Source organism: Oryzias latipes, chromosome 15 (assembly GCF_002234675.1).
Source record: "Oryzias latipes chromosome 15, ASM223467v1".
In the NCBI taxonomy this organism is placed as follows: Eukaryota; Metazoa; Chordata; class Actinopteri; order Beloniformes; family Adrianichthyidae; genus Oryzias; species Oryzias latipes.
In genome coordinates, this window is record NC_019873.2 from 2,089,271 (window position 1) to 2,111,900 (window position 22,630).

Below are 22,630 nucleotides of genomic sequence, written 5' to 3' on the forward strand. Positions count from 1 at the left end.
GACAGCCTGGCCGCAGAGCAAAAAGTACCCCCACCCCGTGGTGTCCACTTCTGGGCTTGATCAGGGATGCATAGCAGCCCCCCCTGTTCCTTTAGCCCCCACAGGTTGTCCTCCTGTACACCTGCCTGATCACCATCAGCACGCTCCTAATAATCATGCAGCCGCCTCTCTGCCTTCAGGCCTGCAGGTTTCAGTTCAGCATTCATGAGGGGGGGGGGCTTCCACCTGATGCCAAACCTCTGAGCTGCCGGCTTTGAGGTCCGCCTCTGAACCCTGAGCCCGCCGTTTGGTGGCGTGGAACGTGTCCGTGATGGACTTCTGGGTGTCTCTGCTCTGTTCTCAGTCTAAGCGCCACGATGGGTGTGAGATCTGAGAGAAGGGGGGGGGGTCGGGCTGTGAGCTCGTCATAATACCAACCAACAATGTGATCATTTCATTTTCACTTACACATGGCCTGTGTGTCGGACAGCACACACACAGGGACAAGGTTAATCTGAGGTCCCATTTATTTCTCTCCAACAATGACTCTAAATAGGCTTTCAAAAGCAGAGGAGACTGAGAGCCACAAATAATCCAATCACACAATTACGCCCCAGCTTGATTCTCTAGTTAAGTGCATTTTTATTGCGTAAGGTTTTCTTTTTCTTTTGCGTCCCCCCTCCCCGCCCGTCCGCTCTGTTTTTCCTGCCTCCCACAACAAGAGTTCTCTCCCTCCCACTTCTCATCTAATATGACCATAATTGGGTTTGGTTGTCCAAATCACATTTGAACAATTGGGTTATGCTCTTCTGAAATTGGAGAGGTCTGTGGGCCGGCGTGGGCGGCACTTAATCTGCTTTTGTTAAGCTCTCCGTTTGGTGGCGGCGGCGGGCTGCGGCGGGTGAAGCAGTTTACCTGTCAGTGTGGGCATGGCTCATGATTCAGCCGGCCTGCTCCAAAATCCCCCCCCCCCCGCGCCCCCGCTTCTCCCCAGGCAAATAATGACATTTGAATCGAGCATTAACAGGCTTAATTACTTTAAAATTGTCATTTTAATTTACACTGATATAGTATTGATCACACAGGCAGAGATTAAGGCCCTCAGTGGAGCGCTTGATGTGGAATTAAACAGCGCGGGGTCCTCCGGGGGCCCGCTCGCCTGTCCTGCTGCAGCCAGAAGAGGAATGACATCCCCCCCTAATGAACTGGCAGCATGCGCAGACATGAATTTCAGGCCCTGCTGGAGAAGGAGGGAAATAATGGGGTTTGGGGAGCCATGGCGGGTTATTCATTCACTGCCATGCACCAATTCTCCTGTGATTCATCCCTGGGCCCCCGGGCCCCCGCCGCCTGTTTGCCTGCCACATTCAGCCTGCCTGACCTTTCTCCTGCCTAAGTGTATATATATATATATATATATATTTATATGTCTCCCCCCCTCCTCTGGGGTGGCCTTGCCTGATACCTGGTATCATGTACGAATGGGGGGTGTTGTGTGTGTGCCGGGGGGGTCTGTCTGCTACGATCCCCTAATCCAAACATCTGCGAGAGCGGCGGAAGTGCCGGTTCGTGATTCTCCTCTCATCGCGCCTCACCGGCCTGTCTGAGGAGGATGGCACTTTCCTGGGGGATTGATCTCCTCACTTGAGCCTGGAGTCACGCACAGCTGGTTAATATCAGGGGGAGGGCGGGACGTGGTGGGGCAATAAATCCAAGCAATTTCTCCCCAGTTTAAAGAAAGCCAGAGGCTCCTGCAGTCCGCACTGTGCTGCGGGGTGATTAGCTCCTCACACCTGCCTCAGGTGAACACAGTTCTTCTGATGGGTGGGGGCCACAAAGCACGAAGAAGAAATGGGAAACATTGAGCGTTAATGTACATTTGCAGGAAGTGGCCATAAACATTTAACTTTACATTAACACAGGCCCTCAGTTATACAATGTTTGACCTTTAAAGACGGTTATTGGACTGGAGGAGACGATTCGCTTTTCATTATTCCTCATGTATAATAAAAGGCAGGATTTCCACAGTTTTCTGCACTACAGGGGGTCTTGGCGTTGAACAAATGAGTGTGGATCCAATATGTATCAATAATCTGATCCACGGGTCCCAAATCCAGGCCTGGAGGGCCGGTGTTTTCCAAACCAACCTGCCAGTGAAGCTCCTTATTGGCTAAACACACCTGATCCAGGTAACCAGCAGAAGATGAGGCAGGATTTCTGGAAATCTAGCAGGAGGTGGGCCCCCCAGGTCTGGAGTTTGACACCTCTGATCTTGATCCTCATGTCCTCCTGTGTTACTCTTTTACTTTCCTCCTGCTAACTGAGCCGTTGTAGTCAGCTCTGGTCAAATCTTTCATCATCAGAATCTACATCAAAGTATTTTTCTGTGACTTCTGGGAAATATACAAAGTAGTGACGATGTCCTCTGCTATTCACACTGAAGTGATGCTGATAGAAGGTCTTCATGGGCGACGCCCACTCGGGTACCGGTTCCTCCCGCCATCCAGACATTGTGGTTACATTGGAATAACCTGGGAGTTGAACACCTGCATACCTGACATCTTGTATGTATGCATTTTGTTTGTAGGCACAAGTATGTGCACAAGTATTTGCCTACAAACACACACTAAGCTGTTGTTGTATTGAAGACATGATGACGTGTTTGTGTGTGAAGATTTTCGGAGCCAACAGGTATATTTGTAACGTGTGTGTGTGTCTGTGTGTGTGTGTTTGTGTGTGTGGACAGGCTCCGCCCCCTTTATGCTAACATTTACACCTGACAGTAATGATGATAAACTTCCAGAAGGTCAAAGTTCAAATAGTACTGCAACTCTGTTTGTTAGAAACCAAAAGTACTGCATTTGTGGTTTGTCAGACCTACAGCAACAGGATTGGACACATCAGAACAAAATACCATCAATATTTCTAAGAACTTCACAGCCATTAACATGAAAAAGAAGTTCATGGTTTATTCATCTTCTGTTCCATTATGACACAGGGCCTGAGGAACGGATGGAAGTTCATTCTGTGATGGGGCCGTTATTGCATGAAACATTCAATATTTTTACGTTTTCATTAGTTTGCTGATTTTAGTAATATAATATAATAATCTTCAGTAAATGGAGTGGTGCTCAGCTGTAGAAAACATTTTAAACTTGTTCACATTCATGTTGACATTTGTCAGAACAGTACACACCTCAAAAGTGTGTCAGAAGATTCACAACCCCTGTTGTAACCGTAACATCTGGCCAACACAACAGGCCTTCTGCTCTCACCTGTTTGCTCCGTTGCTGGACAGGACAAGTAAAAAAAAAAAAGAGGGACAGTCCATTCTGTCTCATTTACAGGATTTATTTCCAAGCCTTTCCTCTTAACCCCCCACCTGTGCCACGTTCTGTGAAAAAGCATAGCACATACTAAAGGCTGAGACGTGGGTGTGTGCTGTGAAAGCAGTTCTTCCTGTCACTCCTGATCTGGTAAAGTTGCCTGTAACTGTAAATGTAAACACAGTCCTGTTTGGAAGTTTTGAATCTTGCCCTTGAGCTTGTCGTATTCCAGCATTCTGAAGCATCCTAAGGCTGTGCAGGTGGTGGTGCTGGTGGTGTCTTCTGCTCCTTAACTGATTGCATTACTTACACCTGGATGGAAAAGTGGCGCCATCCTGACAATGAAGGCTAAACAAAACAGCATCATGCTCTTTCTCTTGGCTGACGACCCATGAGTGATATCAAGATGCCTTCAATACGCGTAATGGACTTGGCACGGACGAGGGCGGCCGGGCTCGGCTCCCCTCTGTCATCCAATCACCTTATTCTAATGCTGTTGCATTCTTTAGTCAACCGGCCGTCCATTCACATCAGCCTACAACCACAGGGACACACTGCGGTAGCACCTAATCCAATTAGCAGGTATTGTGCAGCACATTTCAAACACGTAGGCCATTAAAAAGGCGCAGCCTCATTCACTGCGGCTCCCACCTCCATCCCTGGTTTGTTGTCAGAATAATGGCATCACAGCCCGCCTCTCCTCTTTAGCTGTCATTACCCCCCTCCCCCCCAACAGGCTGTCCACCTCTTTAAATCCGTAGCCGACATTATTGTCATGTTTATGTTCTATACTACACATTAATTGCCCATAAGGACTTTTGCTGGATTATTAAATCATTTTCACTTGCTCTTCATTAGGAAATAGGAAGCCCTCAAGTGAAACAGCTGGTTAATTACAGGCCTCATAACTTCCTAATCTGATTTTAGGGGATGCCGGCCAGTCAAACGGGTTAGCCAGCGTATAAATAGATCCCTGAAGAGGAAACCAAAAAACCAAACAGCCACATGGCTGGAAATTTGCCGTCATATGCCCTCTCTCGCCCTTGACTGAATCTGCCATGTTCTTTTTCAAAGCTGGCCTCTTTTTATTCATCTTTTCAGACAAATTGCCCTCACATGCTTCAAGTTGAACGAGGACGATAACTCATCCAGCTCCTCCGTTTTCTCACAATATTAAATGGTGCATTTTGGCATGACTCATTCTGAGGGTCAGGCAGCATGAAGACGTCTTTGTCCCCGAAGAACCACCTCTGTTTAACTGTTACCTATAAAAACAGCGCACGCTCTCTTCCGAAGGGGTGTGTCCCACTCCGGGTGGTAATCTGGGCCTTTCTCCTCGTCCCAATTGATTCTTGTGAGGAAAATGAGTGCAGTTCCTGTGAGGTTCAGGGGTCAGAGGAAGACCGGCTTCAGCAGATGAGGGGCGGGGCTGAGGGAGCGGGAAGAGCAGTCATGTGACTACCAGCCTGTTTGAGGAAACTACTGAGCAAATTTCTATCCAATGTGGCCGTCTAAGAAAATGGAAAAAGACTGTTTTATGTGAAGCCCTTCTTCCAGTCTCCTTTGCTCTTTTTAGGCTCTGTGTGCAAAGGGCTTCTGCTCATCTTCTCTCCCATTTATGCTCCCAAACGGTCAAATGGGGTGTACTCATACAGGGCTTTACTACATAGGTGTAGCAATTAATCATCATGAAAACAATCAATTATAATCAATATTGGAAAATACCATCTGGATTGAGGCATGATAGGTTTATTTTAGTATAGCGTTAAAACGACCAAGTGCATCAGCGTACAACACATGTGATGTCATCAAACACGGATCAGTCCGTCATTCCAGTCCAATGTGTGGACAGACTTCGAATAAAGTCATGTGACCATCCAGTGTCTAGAATGTTCTCAGAATGTTCCCTTTGGATTCTTTGGATGTGGAAAAACAACAGTGGTGAACTTTAGGAAACTAACATGTGAATGGATTTGACATTCATTCTAGTTTACTTGTTTCTTTGGACACAGATTTCATTTCCACTTGATGATCTGGAACAATCTGGAAAACTTCACTGTTCAGTAGCAGGAATTTCTTTAAAATGAATAAATATGGACTGTGAACTGTATTGACAACCACAAATTATTGAATCGACGTTAAATTGAATCCTTTCTGCCCTTCTTTACTATTTTCTTAGAAGGCCCAAAGCACTTTTCAATCTCTGTTGTATTCACCCATGCACACAAACAGTCACACACTCTCACACTGGCACCAACCTCAGCTGTCACCGGTGGGTTTAGTGTTCAAAGAAAAAAGTCTAACATCTGGGGTCGTAGCATGAATGTTTTGGCCTCCACCTTGAATGTCGCCCGGTAACCCAGGCGAGGAGTCCAAACCTCTGTCTGACCCTGTGAACATGTCCGATTGGTGCCTACAAAGGGATAAAGCAAAACATAACCATATTTTAGTCAATAATCTCTCCCAAGTGGGAACTAATCTAACACAAAGAGTGGCCCAGTCAGAAGGGTTCATGCCACAAAAGCCTCCTGTGTGCACCACGCAGCAGCTAATTAGCCACTCATTAAAGGATTCTCTAATTAGATTGGATGTTATGCTCGTACTGTTAAATTCAGGCTCTTCATTTTAAAAGCTTAATTACATTTCTGATCAGAGGAGCAGAGAGACTTCCCAAAGAAGCTCCTGGGCTGACTGGTTCTCAGAGTGCTGGGGACCTGAATGTTGTTTTCACTCTTCAGCCCAAAGGTTTGACAAATGGCAGCACTCAGGAACAGCACAGCACCACCTGGTCATCTGTTGAGCGGTCAATGGGGCGGCCTCCTCCTGCAGGACCTGCATGGGCCCCTCCAAATCCTCTTTTCTTCCCACGACTGTGGCTGTGAAGGGTACAGGAGAGCAGCCGGGGTCCGCCGGCTCCTGGCACGGCACGCCGCTTCCCCTCCTCTCACACCGGCTGCAGGAGAGGCCGGATGCTTCGTAGCCTGCGTAAAAAGAAACATCTGCGCGTGAAAACTCCTCTTTTTTATTTATTATTAGAATAATACAATAAGAGAGAAAAAAGGCCCGACATAATTTGTTGTTATCTAAGAAGCTGAGTCCTGCATTTCCATTTGCTTTTCATGCAGCGTCCGTGTGCTCGCAGCGGCGATGCACTGGAGTATAACTAAGCTAGCATGGAGGATATCCAACTGTTTAAATCAAGCCTCTGGGAATTTTACATAACACATCATTGGTTTTTACATAAAGACAAAGAAAAGGCCACAAAGAGGCAGCGGACGGAGTCTTAGCCTGAGACGAGCTGCTGCGTGTGTTTCTCCTCTTAAGCTTCACGGTCCTGTGGTCACTGTTGTGCTCCAAGAACGCCTCTGCTCACACCCAGACAGCGCCGCACCGAAAGCTGCTGGCTTTTCGCTGGCCAAAAACTCGTTTCTGAACTCCAGCCTCTTCTGCAGGTTCAGAGATTCACCTTCAAACCTCCACGTCCTTGGAGACGCTGTCAGGCGGAACGGATGGAGCAGCGGCTGCATCGTTTGATGTTTGACGCTCGCCATCGAGACGATGCGACCCTCATTCAGAAAGAGTCGTGCTTGTGTTGAGGGGGGAGGAGGGGGCCCGTAAGCAGAGAAATGGGAACCTTTCCGATATGTTGATTTGAATTTTTTTTTTATTTGATTCGAAATGGTTTATTTCAAGCAATAAAGTAGAAAAAATACACAAAAGCAATACAATCATCAGTCATACATTCATACAGTAACTAATCAAACTTAGGATAATTAGACATATTAATAAATATTGCTTGAAAGGGAGTGGGAGGAAGCGAACTTATATAATCCCACCCCGTTATACTGTAACCATTTTATTACAGGATTTATCAATATCCGGTTCCCGGTTTTTATCAGACAGAATTAAGAATCATAAGGTGTCGATAAAGCACATGACAAAGATGTATTATTTAATTATTATGTAATAAATAACTATTTCAAAAATCAACATGACAACTGCAGATCAGTTATATAAAATATATGCAGATCATGTTACTTATAAAAGTCATTCATATGAATGAAACAATACTATATCAGTAAAATGTTCATCACGTGTTTGATAAAGTGAAGAGAAGGAGAAAACTTGTGTGCTTCTTTACGTGCCTGAGGAGTGGGAGTGGGGGGGGGGGGCTCTAAAAGTCGGCTGAATATGAAGGGAAAAATCCCTCAAGGCGGGTAAACAGGCTGTGCGTTTGATCAGTGAACTTTTGCAACTTCTTGATTGGACTCAGTAATCAGTAAAAATGACACTGTGGCGCAGATGATCCTAATTTAATCAGGTCTTTCACAAATGAGGCCGCATGAATAGGAACATTATTGAATCAGATAAAAATATAGATTGATGAACAGTCCATGACAGCATTAGCAGCCTTTCCAAAATGCAGGGATGAAAAAAAGAAGAGGAAAAAAAAATCAATGAGCTGAAGGAGCTGTTGTTTCCACGGCCCCCCCTCTAATGGGAAGACTTTCATAGATGGGGAACTACAAGCTGAAATATTCTTTCTGATTATTGGACATCCATAGCCAAATATGATTTACATTAATGAGCATAAGTATATTAAAGACCTAGTATCCCCTGACATCTGAAACAATTGAATAATGGCTTTGGCGAGCCAGCAGCGGCCGAGGAAGCAGAGGGGAGGTAATGCCACTTTAATTACCAATGGAGATCTCAATTGTTCCAATGGATTTTTCATCCTGAGGAACAATCTAATAAGGCAAATATGCATCATCTTCATATCCCTTTTTCAAAATATGATTTTTGTGGAGGCAGACAGCACGGTTCTTCAAAGAGGAACTCTTCATGAGGATCAATGGAGCATTTGAAGATTGTTTTTCCAGATTCTCTTCCTTCTCTTAAAGGAAGAAAGCTGCTTTTATGGCCGCCTGCAGATGTCTGCTGCACTTACTGTCCACAAGATCCCCTTGTTAGCAGACGCAGATGCCGCAAACATTTCTCTTCAAAACTATAATTGGTCTCCTCTCGAGTAAATGAGCAAATGTTGAATTCCAGAAAATGCGTCTTGATTAAATTGAGGACAAAATCATTTAGTGTTTTTGAAGTTATGAGGTTACAAAAGAACACAATCATGGTAGTGTGTAAATCTTTGAGTGACTGTAGAAGATCTCTGTCCCCATAAAACTCCTTGATTTGCTTATCTTTATGCCACATTCCAGATAAAGCCAACTTTAGCAAACACAACGTGGTGCGAGCAATGAAGTGAGAGCTTTCAAGGCTTCCCCCTAAACCCTCAGTGTGGATTCTGTTCAGGAAAACCTACTTTCTAAAGCACATTCCTGAAAGGCTTGTTTCCGTGAACCGATCTAAATCTCATTTCTGTGTGGACAGCACAGCAGAGAAGAGCAGCAGACCTGTGCGTTGATTTCAAAACCTTCGTCTGGATTCCAGGAAAATGGTAAATCTATCAAACTGTCATATTCCAAACCGTTCAGGCTCAGAACGTGTCTCTGCTTCTGCTTTTTGGAAAGGTTAGATTACCTATGCACTACGGCTGCGAAGCTCTGTGAGTGTTGCCCCCCCCCCAGAGACCCTGGCTGCACCCCAAACCATTTTATGCCTATGCAAAAACAGGCCTCCTAGATATTAGTCAGAAATTCTTACCCCCATTGGCAGATTTTCTTTAAATAAGTCAAACAAATAAATAAAATAAAAAAGAGCTGTTGTTTGATACTTTTTCTCAAACTAAGATTATTTTACTTTTGAAGAACTTTCCTGATAAGAAACTTTTTCTTGCAAGAAAGTAAAAGTACTACTTTTTCTTGAAACACGGCCTTTTGACTTCCGAAAGATTCCGTTTTTGTTGGAATCGGACAGATTTCCTCAACTTTGTCCGGCTGAGGACTTGATTCTCAGCTTCTGTTGAAGAGCGCGGTTTGGTCTGCTCCTCCCTCACCTGGGGGCCTCAGGTGAGCAGAACAACACCATCTCCCTTCTCAAAGCCAAAAGCAGCGCATTGTGGTGCTTTTCAGCAAAGCTCCATTTAATCTACCTCAACTGAGAGTTCATACAGACGCTCCTGCCTTTGCCCCGTCTCATTAGGAGGTCAAGAAGGGCGCCGCCCCCCAGGTGTAATCCCATTTACTCAGTCCCAGTTTTTATGTCCTCGTTAAAAGCTGCTGCAGTAGCAGCGTGGTATTAGTAAATAGAGGAGTGGAATAAGTGAGAGCATTAATCAGTCTCAGTGAGAGAAGAAGCTCACCTTCCTGAAATCTCCGGGCAGAAAGCATAAATTCAGGTTTAGAAGCTTTAAGGAGAAAAGCTCTTTTCTGCACAGAAACCACATGTAGTTCCTGTATGCGCCCAGCGCTTCTAACAAAGTTATGCAGATCGTCCATCAGAATTATGCTAAGGAGGCAAAGCCTGTGGTCAGAGGAAAAAGTTGGATGAGGCAGAAGCTCTTTTAAAGTCGTTCCATCTACACTCGTATTCACTTTCTTTTTTTCTGGCTTGAATGTCATTGCTGTGATGGTTTTATTTCTTTATACCCTCTGCTAGGCAGGTTAGAGGAGCAGCGGCACGACTGATGAGCGTGGCAGGAAATTGGCAGATGGAAGCATCCATTTCACCGCTAATTAGGGCGTCCCGAAGCCCGCCGACTGACAGGGTTCAACTGGGCAATGTAGTGCCTGCCAGCTCCCATCCCGCGCGCTTTATAAAACGCTCTTTAATTCCCCGGCACAATATCATTAACTTTGTAAGTGGATGAACACAATGGACAAGCAATTTAATTAACTTCTACCATTGAATGTTTGGGGGGGCTAAATGAAATTAATGCACAATATTTTCCAGAGAGGCAGCCGGCGCTGGGAGGGGGGGCGGGATTGTTGGCAGGTCAGGCGCTGCCGCCGCTTTGGCCTATTGTGCCTTGTTTAGACCCATCCATAATGTTTTCCTCAAAAGAAAGGAAAATCGCGTTCTGAGGTCCATCATGAGCGCAAAGCATTCTGGGAGACTTTGGAGTAATGAAGCTGGGGCCAGAACCTGAAAGCTTTGGAAGTTTGCAGAGCTCAAACGGGGGGGGGGGGGGGGGCGGGGCACCTCCAGCGACTGGAGGAGGAAGAGGAGGATGAGGAAGAGCTGAACGAAGGGTTGTTTCAGAAATGGTGGAAGGACACAGAAAGACAGCCTCAGGCCAGTTTCTGCACATTTCAAACTGATCTGCTGTGGAATTCAGTTCACTTCCTGTTTGTTTGGATTTTTTAGTCGTTTGCATTTTATTTCATCTTTTTTTTATCTGGTTATGATTTTTATGTGTCTAATGTTTTTTCCTGATTTTTTTTAAAACAGAAATTCTATTCTATTCTATTCTATTCTATTCTATTCTGTAAAATTTCAAAGCTAAAATCCTAATCCCAGGCTGGAATGGATCCTCATTTATAAAACACAGGATTACTTTTTTAAATCTACCAACAAGACTTATTTTCCCATTTGATAGAATTCAAATAAAAACTCATCTCTTTCAAAGCCCCGGCAGATAAAAACTATCAGACATGCTTGATTTGGGGAAAAAGGAAAAAAAGACTATTGAATGGGATGAAATCCTGAATTTATTGGGAGCATGAAGCTGTAAATCTGAGAGGAAACGGTAAGATTCAGCCTGAACTCCAGAGCTCCGGAGGCTGGACCCCCCCCTCGTTCTGGATCCGCTTCAGAAGAAGTGATCTGGGATGTGCTTTCAATCCTTCTCCTTTTGGATTTTTCACTGGACATGTAGAAGCTCCTGAGGAGGACAAGCTTGGACGTAACATGACTCCCATGTCCATACATCAGTGTGACTGTTTGCCAGTACCACAGCAGCCCCCCCCCCCCCCCCCCCAGCCCAGAGCCCCCGCTGCTGCGGGACGTGACGGATGGCTCCGACACTCGGGACGCTTTCAGATCGCAGGAAGTGATGGAGGAAGTTTTAATGAGACTTTTGTCTGTGTATCCAGTCAGGCCTTCCAGGCAGCCGATGAATCATAGACACTGCGGCTCAATACTCTGAATAATCGATGGCCTTTGGCGGGGGCTTTGGCACACACATGGGAGCTGGGGGGGTTCTGGGTCAGGAGGGGCAGAAACACCAAGGCCTCTCCAAATGCAGGGGCGTCTCTATCGAAGCTGCTCTCTTTGGGGTGACGGACAGGCTTTTTTCCTGCGGGGCGGGTGGTGGGCAGATGCCAGATATGGATGGGTCCCCTGTTGGACATGGGGGGGGGTTCCTGAAAGGGAAAAGTCTGCTTTTGGTAGCTGTCAGATCTGCTGCTGGACTGTCCCCTGTGGCTTGCAGAGGGTTACATGAGTGAGCGCTGATCTTTACTGACTAATAGGGATATTATGTCCCTATTAGTCAAAGCTTATCCACGGCCCCCCCTTAAGCTCCTCTGACACAGCAGGGCTGCGGGGGTTCCTCCGTGACAGCCCGTCTCATCGACCTTTCTGCGTCAGGTGTCTGAATGTGGCGTTTTGAGGCGCCATCACTTGGGATTTGACAGATCCGGAGCTTCAGGAATTTCTGATCAGTGGGAGATAAACTGGAGAGCAGCCTGCTGGGGGGGGGGGGGGGGGGGGGGGTTTAAAATGCCACAGAGAGGCGGGGGGGGGGGGAGAACACACACACACACATAATCCTCCTCACACTGCAGCAGTCTCCAGACATCAGACATGAGGTTTGTCATCATGAAGTTTCCTCTTTCATGGTTTTGTTGTCAGTACATTATAGTCCCAGCCAACCACTTCTAAACCCATTAAAGAAGAAATAATGCCCCCCCCCCCAAAAAAAACCCAAAAAAAAACATTTCATTAAACCATCTTTTGGAAGTTTTGGATTAGAGGATCAATTTTCAATGCTGTTTTTTTTTTTTTTCAAAAATCATTTTTGAAACGTATATTTCCTGTAAATCCAGACTTGTGGATATCTAACATCGTCCGTTTCCTTTTCCTTTTTTCTATTTGCCCCTTTGCCACATTCTATACATACCAAGTTTTTGGTCTGTATATTTGTGGGATTTTGAAAATATTTAAGTAGAAACGTATGAAGCCCCAAAGTTGACCTTGTGCAATCACACAATCAACCAATAGATCTCTCATAAATATATAAAAAGATCATGAAATTACAAAAAACCTGCAGACAGATTTTAAATTAGCCATTTTATTATTAAAAATATTTCATTTTGCTTTAAAAAACCTGTTCATTATTTTTAAAACAGCTTCTTAAAATATTCCTTTTTAATCATGTGGAATATCATTTTAATTTTGTGGCTTTGTCCCTTTAGAGAAACAATCCTTTGATGTTGGTCCATAACTGACTAAAATGAAACCTTTCAATGTTTTATGCATTTATGAATGAGAGTGTTCTTTAGTGGAAACAAAAGTGACGTGTTTTCTACCAAACTCTTTGATTCTGCATTCTCTGGAAGAACTGCAGTGAGGAAAAGCTCCGGTACAAAAGTCATGACTGTCAATAAACAAGGTTATGTGATGGATCAATCCATTCCAATTATCCATATTATTTGCCAAATGTAAATCCCATTTCTCTCCCAAATTTGTGAAACGGCTCTGTAGTTGATGTTGTATGATCACACTACCCAGAATGCCTAGAGGGTTGGTCAGAGGGGTTGATGTCAAGTTCTATTTCGGACACATTGTGTTATTATTTTTGTGTGTTTACAACAGTCACACTCATTGAGAGCTGCCCTCCCACCTTTTTCATCTTTCAACAAGCAGCTGATGAAAACAGACTTCTGTCTGTGAGTCTTTGACTGATCCGTCTGATCCGATCCAGATCCAGTTGTCCAAAAGAGCGCTACAGCAAGGGAATGGAATTCATGACTTTATGAATTCCTATTCAAAAAACCTTTGCTTCCTTCAGGTCAAAGGTGCTGCTTGCTTTTTACAATTACACGTTGGTGATGGCGGTGATCCCAGATTGCAGCTTCAAACGGTCCTGTTAGAGCAGGAAGGTGGGATCCACCTGTCGGTGTCCAGCGCTCTGCCTCAGAGTTCAGAGGAAACAAGCTTTGTCTCTTCTGGGTTTCTGCATATTGATAGATCACGTTCTCGTTGTTCTGCCTGAGCAGTTTGTCGGTAAACTCCTTCAGACGTGATGCAGTTCGACGCTGTTCCTTTCATTATTATAAAACTAAAACAAACAGACGGTCAATCCATTAGAGAGGCAGGATGAAAACGGTCAGGAGTTCCAGGCTGACTGCTTCCACATGAGAGAGAAATGGTTCCCAGGTACCTGAAAAGGCGGCTAATCAGCAGGTTCTTGAGGATCTGACGTTTTCCTCCCTGCTGTTGCTAAATGGGATATTTTCCTTCTTTTCTTAGACGGTCATAGAGGAGCGATTGCATGTGCAACAGTTGGACCAACAGACAAAAGGCCTGCTAATGTGGGATTTCTGAACTGCAGTGACCCTTGAGTGAGGTGATAACTATTATTGGTAAGGAAAACCAGATTATAGAAACAGCATCATCCGTTCTCCTAGTGGAACTCTGGTTGGCCACGCGTTGTCATGGTAACGCCTCATAACTGAGCCCATAAGTGTGCTGAGGACCGGAGCACAGTTGCACAGTTCCACTGTCAGGGTGGTGGAGTGTGCACGTGTCGGCCCTCCGGGGACCAACCGCTCTCAGAGCACAGATTGGAGGTGAGACCTTGAAGAAAAATTATTACTTTTATGTTTGCTTTATGGCTCATTTTTCACATTAAACTGAAAAAATCTATGCAGAGGTCACAGGATTCCTGCCTCTGCTCCTCTGCCGGACTCATTCCTGCAGCCCTCAGTATCGATAAAGCATTCTGCAGAGCGCAGTATGCAGGATATGTACTGCAGCTTTCAGTCTGTCTTCCTCGGCCGGCAGTCTATTGGGACTTGTTCAGGCTGCGTCTGCGGGGATTTTGGAAATGTCATCTGCACGGCGCTCGCGCCGCATGAGTCGTGATAAGAGACGGCTTTGCCAGGACGGGTCATAAACCCAGCTTTTATGGCACAGTTATTGTCTTTCTGTCTACAATTACAGTGATTACTGAGTTCCCCTCCCTCCCCCGCAGCCCTCGTGCTGCACTTAATAGACTGCATTTTCCTAATGGAAAATTAAGTAGGCGCTATGGCAGCGGGGTTTATAAATATGTAAAATATACTTTTAATTATTTCAAGTGAATCTGGCAGCTAGTCAATAAAGAGGGACGTGACGAACATACGAGTGACACGGGCCATTGTGAAGCCCCTGCCAGGAGATAAGCACGGCCTGTCAGCGCAGGCCGGCCCTAATGAATGTTTGCAGCCGTCGTGTAAGGAGACAAACGCATTAATTGCACCCGCTAATATGAGGGCCTCTTCATGAAGCCTGTGGGGGGCGGGGGTGCACACATATTCATCCATCTTTGATCCTCGATTCGTGCAGGTTTGTTTGCTGAGGTGAATAGTGGTGTTTAGACATTATTCATTTTCGGTCCGAAAAATACTTCCATCATTTTTCATATTTTCTGATTTTTCATTTGAGGGTTTCAGGAAGAAGATGGGACAGCTGTGGTCAAAGCAGGTTCTGTCTGCAGAACATTGGAGAGCTTCAGTCTGTAGAAACCTGCAGCTTACCTGCTAACCTGAAGCCTATGCTGGCTCCCAGCAGCACTCTTTGAATTCAAAAGGACATTTCAGAGCAGACTGACTCCATCCCAGAATTCAGTTGGGTTGGGTTCAGAACAATTCAATTCTTTTTTTCAGTTTTCAAACTCTTCTTTGGTAGTAGAGGTTTTTTTTGTCTTCACTGGTATTTTAAATCAAGAATGTCATTTCTTTTCTACAGCTAACAGGGAAGTCTTTCCCCCCCCCCAGTGGGGACACCAGCATGCATCTTGGAGGTTTTAAGAGTGTTTCTCTCCATCTTCAGGATGATCACGCCTGGCAGCCTTAAAGCACTTCTCTTGTAAATTGGGTGGCAGTAGTGCTTTGACGTGGCAGGAGACTTATCCACTGCAGTTCAATCTGTTTCTGGGAGGAATATCTGTGGAGAGTGGCAGTGCTGTGCCCCCCCCCCCCCCCCCCCCCCCCCACTGATGAATGGTACTTTCCTCTCCTTGCTCTGCTCCTCGTCTGTTGTCGGCACTTTAAGGTGAAAGACGACACAAAGAGAAGCGAGCGCCAATAAACACCGAGGGCCTTCCTGGAAGTCGTCCTCCCTCGATGGGAAGCTGTGACCTTGAGCACCGCCTTCGCCTGGCACAGTAATCGCACCCCCACCCACCTCATCCCTCCTCTGCCGCCTCCCCAAGTGAAGGAATGATGGAAGGGAGGGCACTGTGGCGAGGGTGCTGGTCACTAGCTGCAGCCCTCATCAATTAGATGTGAAACGGCGTTTTCTTGAGCGTCTGTGTCAAGGAGATGGACGTCATGTTTGTGCTTTTGACAAATCAGCAAATGTTTAATCTAAAGATGTGCCGAGCCTCATAAATAATGCAGAGGCCGGCCCAATCGCTGCAGCAGCCCCCCAAAACAGAAAACCTGTTACAGAAAGCAATCGCCACCTTTCCCCGTCTTTCTGGGGAAAGTTCCTCAACTGTCCCGCATTATTTTCTGAGGCGAGTACAAAGAGCGGGAATTATCCTGAGCCAAAGGCCTGCATGCTAAAGACAGCGGATTGAGCTCCAGCTTTGCCTCCGTTTGCCTGAAATGTAAAGAGGCAGACAGAAAGCAGTGTAGTGGACTGTGAACCGCATCAAATCCCCCTCGGCACCACTCCACTCTTTCTCACACACTTTGATTGGCTCGTCCGCCAACTGGGAAAGTTTCCTGATGGTTTGCAGGGAAAATGAAGATTTTAAGCCGATTGAAGTGGACGATTGTTGACTGAATGTTAGAGCTGAGCGTACTGTAAGGAGAGCGAGCACCTGTTGTTGTCTAGTCTCTGAACAAAACACTGAAGTGCTTCCATGAAACGTCTCATTAGATCTCCTCTTCTTGCAGGCTTTGGGAAGCTTCTACTTTATCCACGAGACTTTGAAAAACATCCAGCAGTTTGATTTCAATGGTGAGTGTCTGGTCCCTGCTCCACATCATCTCACTGAAATGACATCCTCACATCTGCAACCATCCACAGGCTATTTCTGCCTCCATCAACACCACCCAGCTGAGATTGGCTCTGGATGTAATGTAAAGGCCCCAGTGGGTCTGCTTATTAATATTGGCATTTAATTCATACGACTTCGGGCCTACAGTAATGACGTGTGCCAAGTTATTGGACAGTTCCAGCGGTCTCATCAGCGTGAGGAGTCAGAGGGTGCGCAGGTCCAGGGACCGTGCTAATTAAATAAAAGATATAGATGTGAAGGTGCCTCGCTTTCTATTACGCACCGAGTCAGGATTAGCACCAGCTGCCCCCATGAGGGGCGGGGCCAGGCAGGGGAGGAGTTCCAGAGAAGAGACTTTATTTATTTATTTAACCTTTATTTAACTAAGAAAGTCCCATTGAGATCAAAAACCTTCTTTCCAATGGAGTCCTGGCCAAGAGGCGGCACATTTCAACACAAAAAATACAAAGAAACAATCATTAAAGTCACACAAATCATGAAAGGCAGCTGCATTATTGTTTCAGTCTCTGATGCTTTGAGCTTGTTCTTAAAAAGATTTAAAGATACCAGTTCAGTTAGTTTCCAGTCTTTCTGCAGCATATTCCAAGCAAAAGGAGCAGATTGGGCTTTTCCCCAGCTCTGTGCAGCAAATGGAACAGAAAGCAACAACTGGTCTTTACATCTTAAGGAGTGAGATTCCACACGTCTCCTTATGATTAAAGAACAAATGTAGGGAGGCAGTAATCCAAGCAAGGCCTTGTACATAAAAGTGTTCCAATGTCCCTACCTCCTAGTGGCCAGAGACGACCATTGTACTCTGGAATACAGGTCACAATGATGCGTCAAAGATCTACAGTTGATAATGAACCTCAGGGAAGCATGACACGTGTCAAGTAAAAAAGCCAAGTTTAAGTTTTAGGTTTTTTTTAACACGTATTACCATGTGAGATTTAAAGGTGAGGGACTCATGAACCGCCTCTGTGACATCTCCATCCAAGGTGGATACCATTGGAATTGTTTCAGGGACCTTCTTTGAGTTTGAAAACATTAGTTATGTCTTGTTAGCATTGAGAACTAATTGTAACTGAATAAGTGAATGCTGGACAGCAACTAAAGCTTTCTGCAATGGCCCGAGCAGGAGATGATCCATAACAGTAAATAACTATGTCATCAGCAAAAAAATGCAGATTAGCATCAGAGAATTTTTTAACCAAGTCATTTATGTACAAAATAAATAGTAGGGGGCCCAGAACTGAGCCCTGTGGCACCCCCCCCCCTCCCTGTGGACAGTTACAATTTTAGAACAGAGACCTTCATGTTTAATGCATTGGGTCCTGTTATTCAGGTCATTTGAGAGCCACGCAACTGCATGCTCTGAGACAAATCACTTCATTTGCTTGTTGTTGGTTCCTATTTTCAGGAAAGGCATTCTCGCAGCAGGTAACCTGAGTGCGACTGAACCCCGAGTTCGACTGGTTTGTCTGCTGTGGACGGATATGGTTGGGTGTCAGGGCAGTGCGTCCGTTATGTAACCTCCCTCCCACTCCCTCAAAATGTTGATCTTGAATGAAACTTTACAGTTTTAATTAAAATGTCATCAAAGTTCAGCCTGAACCTGAGTAGCAACATGAACATTAAAAACACTAAAGAGATTGAGAATTTTCTAAAGGAGTTTCATATCGTTCATCAAGCTATGACCCCACAAAACATAGAGCAGGTAAAGTAGATGACATGAATTTCAACAGCCAGCCCCCTCCCCAGGTCTCTGGCACACTCACAGCAGAATTTAAGAGAGGACCATTATATTAAGAAAATGTGCAAATATTGGCAGAAGAGTTTATTCAAACATCTATAAACACATTCTGCTGGAAAAAGGATCTGGTCCACTTCCTCCACATGAAAGGACCCTGATCTCTTGCACACCTTCATTCAGGCCAGCAGGTGGAGCAGTTGTCTGAGGGAGCCAGCATACATCTGTTCCTATGACAGAATCTATTTTTACTTCTCCCCTCTCTCATCCACTTCTCTTACTCTGTCTCCTTTCTTTCTTTTTCCTCTTCAGCCAAGATATTCGAGAAGGTGGTGGGAAGGGAGACGTGCTCAGAGACCCTGGAAAGCAGATCCTCGCTGGAGAAGGCAAAGTTTCCCAAGGATTACTATCCTCAGGTGGGTTCCACAGACAAACACCTTCACTTTTTTGTTCTTGCTTTGGTTTCCCTAAGCCCCAGACATAAGCTCTGAAGGCCGATCAGGCCAGACATGTTGGTGTTGGCTGTCACTCTTTCAGTTTCAGGTGAGGAGCGCCATTATTGAGAAGGACCTTGCTGCAGACAAGATGGCACCTGACATCATTGGCCAGAAGCGGAAATCATACTAATTACCCTAACCTTAACCTAACCCTAACCCAAAGCTGTACAGAGTTGTAGGAAAAGGCTTTCCTGTTATCAGACACGATTGTGTTCTTTTTCATGATTGTGTGCCAGAGTCGTTGTGGACGAAGAACACAATCGTGAAAAGAGACTGATAACAGTCGAACCTTAGAAGTCAGTAGATAATACAGACTCCATGAACGTTATTGAACTAGAAAAAGTTTTATGAAAGCTTATAATGGGAAACGCTGTAACTACAGTCAAAGTCAAGCTTTTTTCTAGCGGTTCTGGTGGAAGACTTCTGGTTCTGGACGTTGATGTCTGCAGCCAGGCCCTCTTGCCTCTATTTGGGCGTAGCGGCCGCGCTGATCTGGTAATAAAGAGCAGGACCGGCCGTGTGTCATCCCTTCCCTCCCCAGTCATCTGTCACCCACGCTCCAGCAGCCGCCTCCACAAATATATGCAGAACAGATGATACAGCTCCTTCACATGCTTCCCTTTCATATCTGTCTCTTTCACACAGTGCTGCCCCCCCCCCCCCCCCATACACACACACATACAGACAAACACCCCCACCCATTCCACAAATGATTGAAAGCAAATTAACGGCATTTCAGGTGCGGCAGCAAAGAGTTGTTCAGCCAAACACGACAGCAGACTGTGAGAAGGTTGATGGAGACAGTAGTGTGTGATGGGGGGGGGGGGGCAGATGGGAAAAGTTTTGCTTAGTGATATATGTCTCTTTTGCCGCCGGGATATGAATCTGAGATGATGCTCCACAGAGCAGCACTCCACATAATGTTAGCCCATTTAAAAAGAGCAGATTTGTGTAGTCTATCAGGCTTGCAGAGTATTTTTTTTCCTGCCCCCCTCCCTCGCTCTGCCTGCGGCCCCTCCGTAGTGAGAAATTGGTTGTTATCATAGATCACAGATACTGCTCAAACCTCTTATGAAAGATGAATTAATTTCACTAATGCTTTAATGCAAAGCTCTCATGAGGGAGGCAGACTGGTGATAACCCCTGCCTCGTCCCCGCTTCCTCTGCGCGTGATTTATGCCCTCTTTTAGTAGATGAAACCGCCTAGATTTGCCATCTATCTGCAGCTTTGAGGAATCCTATTACCTGCAGATCTTGGGCTGAGCAGAACGCCACTGGGAGTCCAAAAGCAGACGCTAGATTTCAGATCAGGCAGCTAGAGCTATAAATAAGGCAGAGTAAACAAACGGGTCATTAAAAGTTATTGAGAGGAACCTGGAAGGCTCTGACAGCTCAGGTGGCCAGAGAGACGGATGGGCCTTTCTCTTCTGTCTCTTCTCAGGACGTCATTGGGAGTTTTTTTACTGTGTTTGCACCTTTTTACTACAGAGATGCAGGATCCTTTAGCACCTGGGCTGCTAGTATCACATCTGACGTTTCCATAGATTAGCAGCCACTTTCAAAGCAGTTCTCTATCTGACTGGTTCCCAGTGCAGGAACAGTACTGGTGCTGTCAATTCTCTTAACTTTTGATCTGTGTTTCTCAGAAGGAAAAACTGGACCTGATGACTCCACCTCCTCTTCCAGCCCGTCAGGGAGGTTGTTTTGTTGTTTTTCCAGCTTTAGGCTTTGTAAATGACTAATTTAGAAGAAAATGTTCACTTCCGTGTCAAAGTGTGAGGATGTTGGAGCGAGTGAGCAGAGAGGTCCTCTGAGCGGTTCCAGTGATGGATTTGGTGACACTGTGTCACCTCTTGTTGTCGTGTCAGTCCCTCCACCCTTCTGTGGTAATGAATGCATTGGTTTGGGCTCCGTGCCTCCAAAAGCCACTGCATCAGAAGGATTTGTTATTGCCTTTTATAAATAAAGTATACGACCCAGACCTTAATGTGCCCCCAGTATTGATTGTTTTACACGAGTGACGGAACAAAAAAGGAAAGAAGGAGCTGGCGTCAGGCTGTAGATCAACATCCATAGGAGTTTGTGCCGTTGGTTTGGCACATCAGGGTTTCCTTAAGAGCTCTGGCATTTCATACCTTCTTATGGCACCGCAGTTTACACCATTACGTTTAAGCTCTGCCCTCCATGAAAGTTAACTTCCTCCGTGTTTGTTGCTCCTCTGATTTAACAGCAGATGTGATTCATAGACGTGACGGCCACGTTAAGGAGATGAAGTCATTTAAAGCAGCTCTGCTTGTAAAATTCTCCCTGCATTTATCAGCGGGGAAGACACCTGTGACACCGATGGAGGTCTGTGTGACAGGTGTGATCCACGAGGCTGAGGAGCTCATAAATGAGGGCTAGACGTTGAGATGAAAGCTAAATGAAGACTTTCTGTGTTCACGTCTGCAAACGGAGGAAACTTTACTGCAAGAAGAACTTTTAGAGCTGCGCTTCCTCGTCCACTCGTGCTGCAGCAAAGGCTTCAGATGTTTTCTCTCGTACGTGGGACTCACATCAGCCGGCATTTGTCGGTTTCTTATGACGGACTGCTTTTGTGCCGCATGGCTTTCGTTTAACCGACAGACGCCTTTCCCATAATCCTGGAGCAGGGGTCTGCATCCTGAGGCTCCGGAGCCACATGTGACTCCATAGTGGCTCTCTGGTTCAAGAAAGATGAAATAATAGTGATTTTTAAAGTAAAGCTAGATAAGTGAGCATTTATTTACTGTAGATTAGTAAATTTGATCATTTATGGCTGAGGTGCACTGAGAAGTAAGTTGACTAGGTAAATGTTTTTAGATTCCTGCAGACCTCAACAGGAATAGGGTCAAAAAACAGGAACATGTCCATTCTGCCTTAAATTGTTTCATAGGAGTTTATTAGCTTTTATTTTGAAAGGAAGTGTTACGTGCATCTGTCAAAAGTAAAAAACTATTTCACATTTTGAGGAATTCTTAGTTTTTCTTCCGTTTCTGTTTTTCTTAATTTTGAAATAAGACACCACGCAGCTGTCAACCAAAAAGCAACCTCTTAAGAACAAAGAGTGGTCACAGTTTCAAACACTGAAATCAAAGTTCAAAAAGCTGATGCTTCCATTTACATCCTTTTAGTGAAGTCAATCCGATTTATTGTTTGAAAATGTAAAGATTCCTCTAAACTAGTTTGTTCAAAGTAATAAAAAAGGCAAAAGGATGAACATCTGCACCTCAGATGGAACAAAACCAAAGACATTTCTGGATTAGCAGATAGTTTAAATTCATTGTGTCCCTCTAGTGTGAAGGCATCAGCATCTCATAGGACCCCCCCCCCCCCCCCCCCCCGACCGCACTTTATCACTGTCATGGGAGGTGATGCTGCCGCTGACCTGGACAAGTTCAACCAATGTCACCCTGATTATGGTCGCCTCACCACGACCCCCCTCCACTCGACCGTCAAACGCATTAAGCAATCATACTTCCATCCGAACACGCCTTTTCCCCGTGGCGTCTGCGGCGTGGTCAGTATGCACGTTCAGATCTTTCTGATCAGCTGCTGGTGATGTCATCATGTCACCTAATGGGGCGAGGCGCTTTTCTGCTAGTGCTGATTGTTTGGGATAATGCTGTGCAGCAGAGTCCTGTCAGAGAGGAGCTGAGCTGTGTTGACTTGAATGAACAACCTAATGTGCATGATGCACGCAGGGTTTGTGTGTTTACTTTGTGTGTGTGTGTGTCTATAAACCAGCAGTGGGGTCAATCAGTCACATGTGGAGGGAATGGACTGATCTGGGGCCAGGTGTCAAGAAAGTGATGGATTTTAATGCTGCCATTGTAGTTAATGGCTCTTTAAATGAAATCCAGATTAAACATCTTTGGCTGCGGTTGGATCTTAGCTTCAGTGCAGCCCCCCCATCCCGTCCCTCCTCGTCTTCTGATCCTTCCTT

The 22,630-nt window shown here is 45.5% G+C and overlaps 1 protein-coding gene across 2 annotated transcripts in view; it reads left to right on the forward strand.

Moving 5' to 3' along the window:
• inpp5a (inositol polyphosphate-5-phosphatase A) overlaps nt 1-22,630 on the forward strand; it is a 114,167-nt gene that overhangs the window by 45,207 nt on the left and 46,330 nt on the right. For both annotated transcript variants that reach the window (XM_011484012.3, XM_020709239.2), the window contains exons 5-6: nt 16,316-16,379; nt 18,482-18,585. In XM_011484012.3, coding sequence (XP_011482314.2) covers nt 16,316-16,379; nt 18,482-18,585 — 168 coding nt within the window. The remainder of the gene's footprint in view (nt 1-16,315; nt 16,380-18,481; nt 18,586-22,630) is intronic.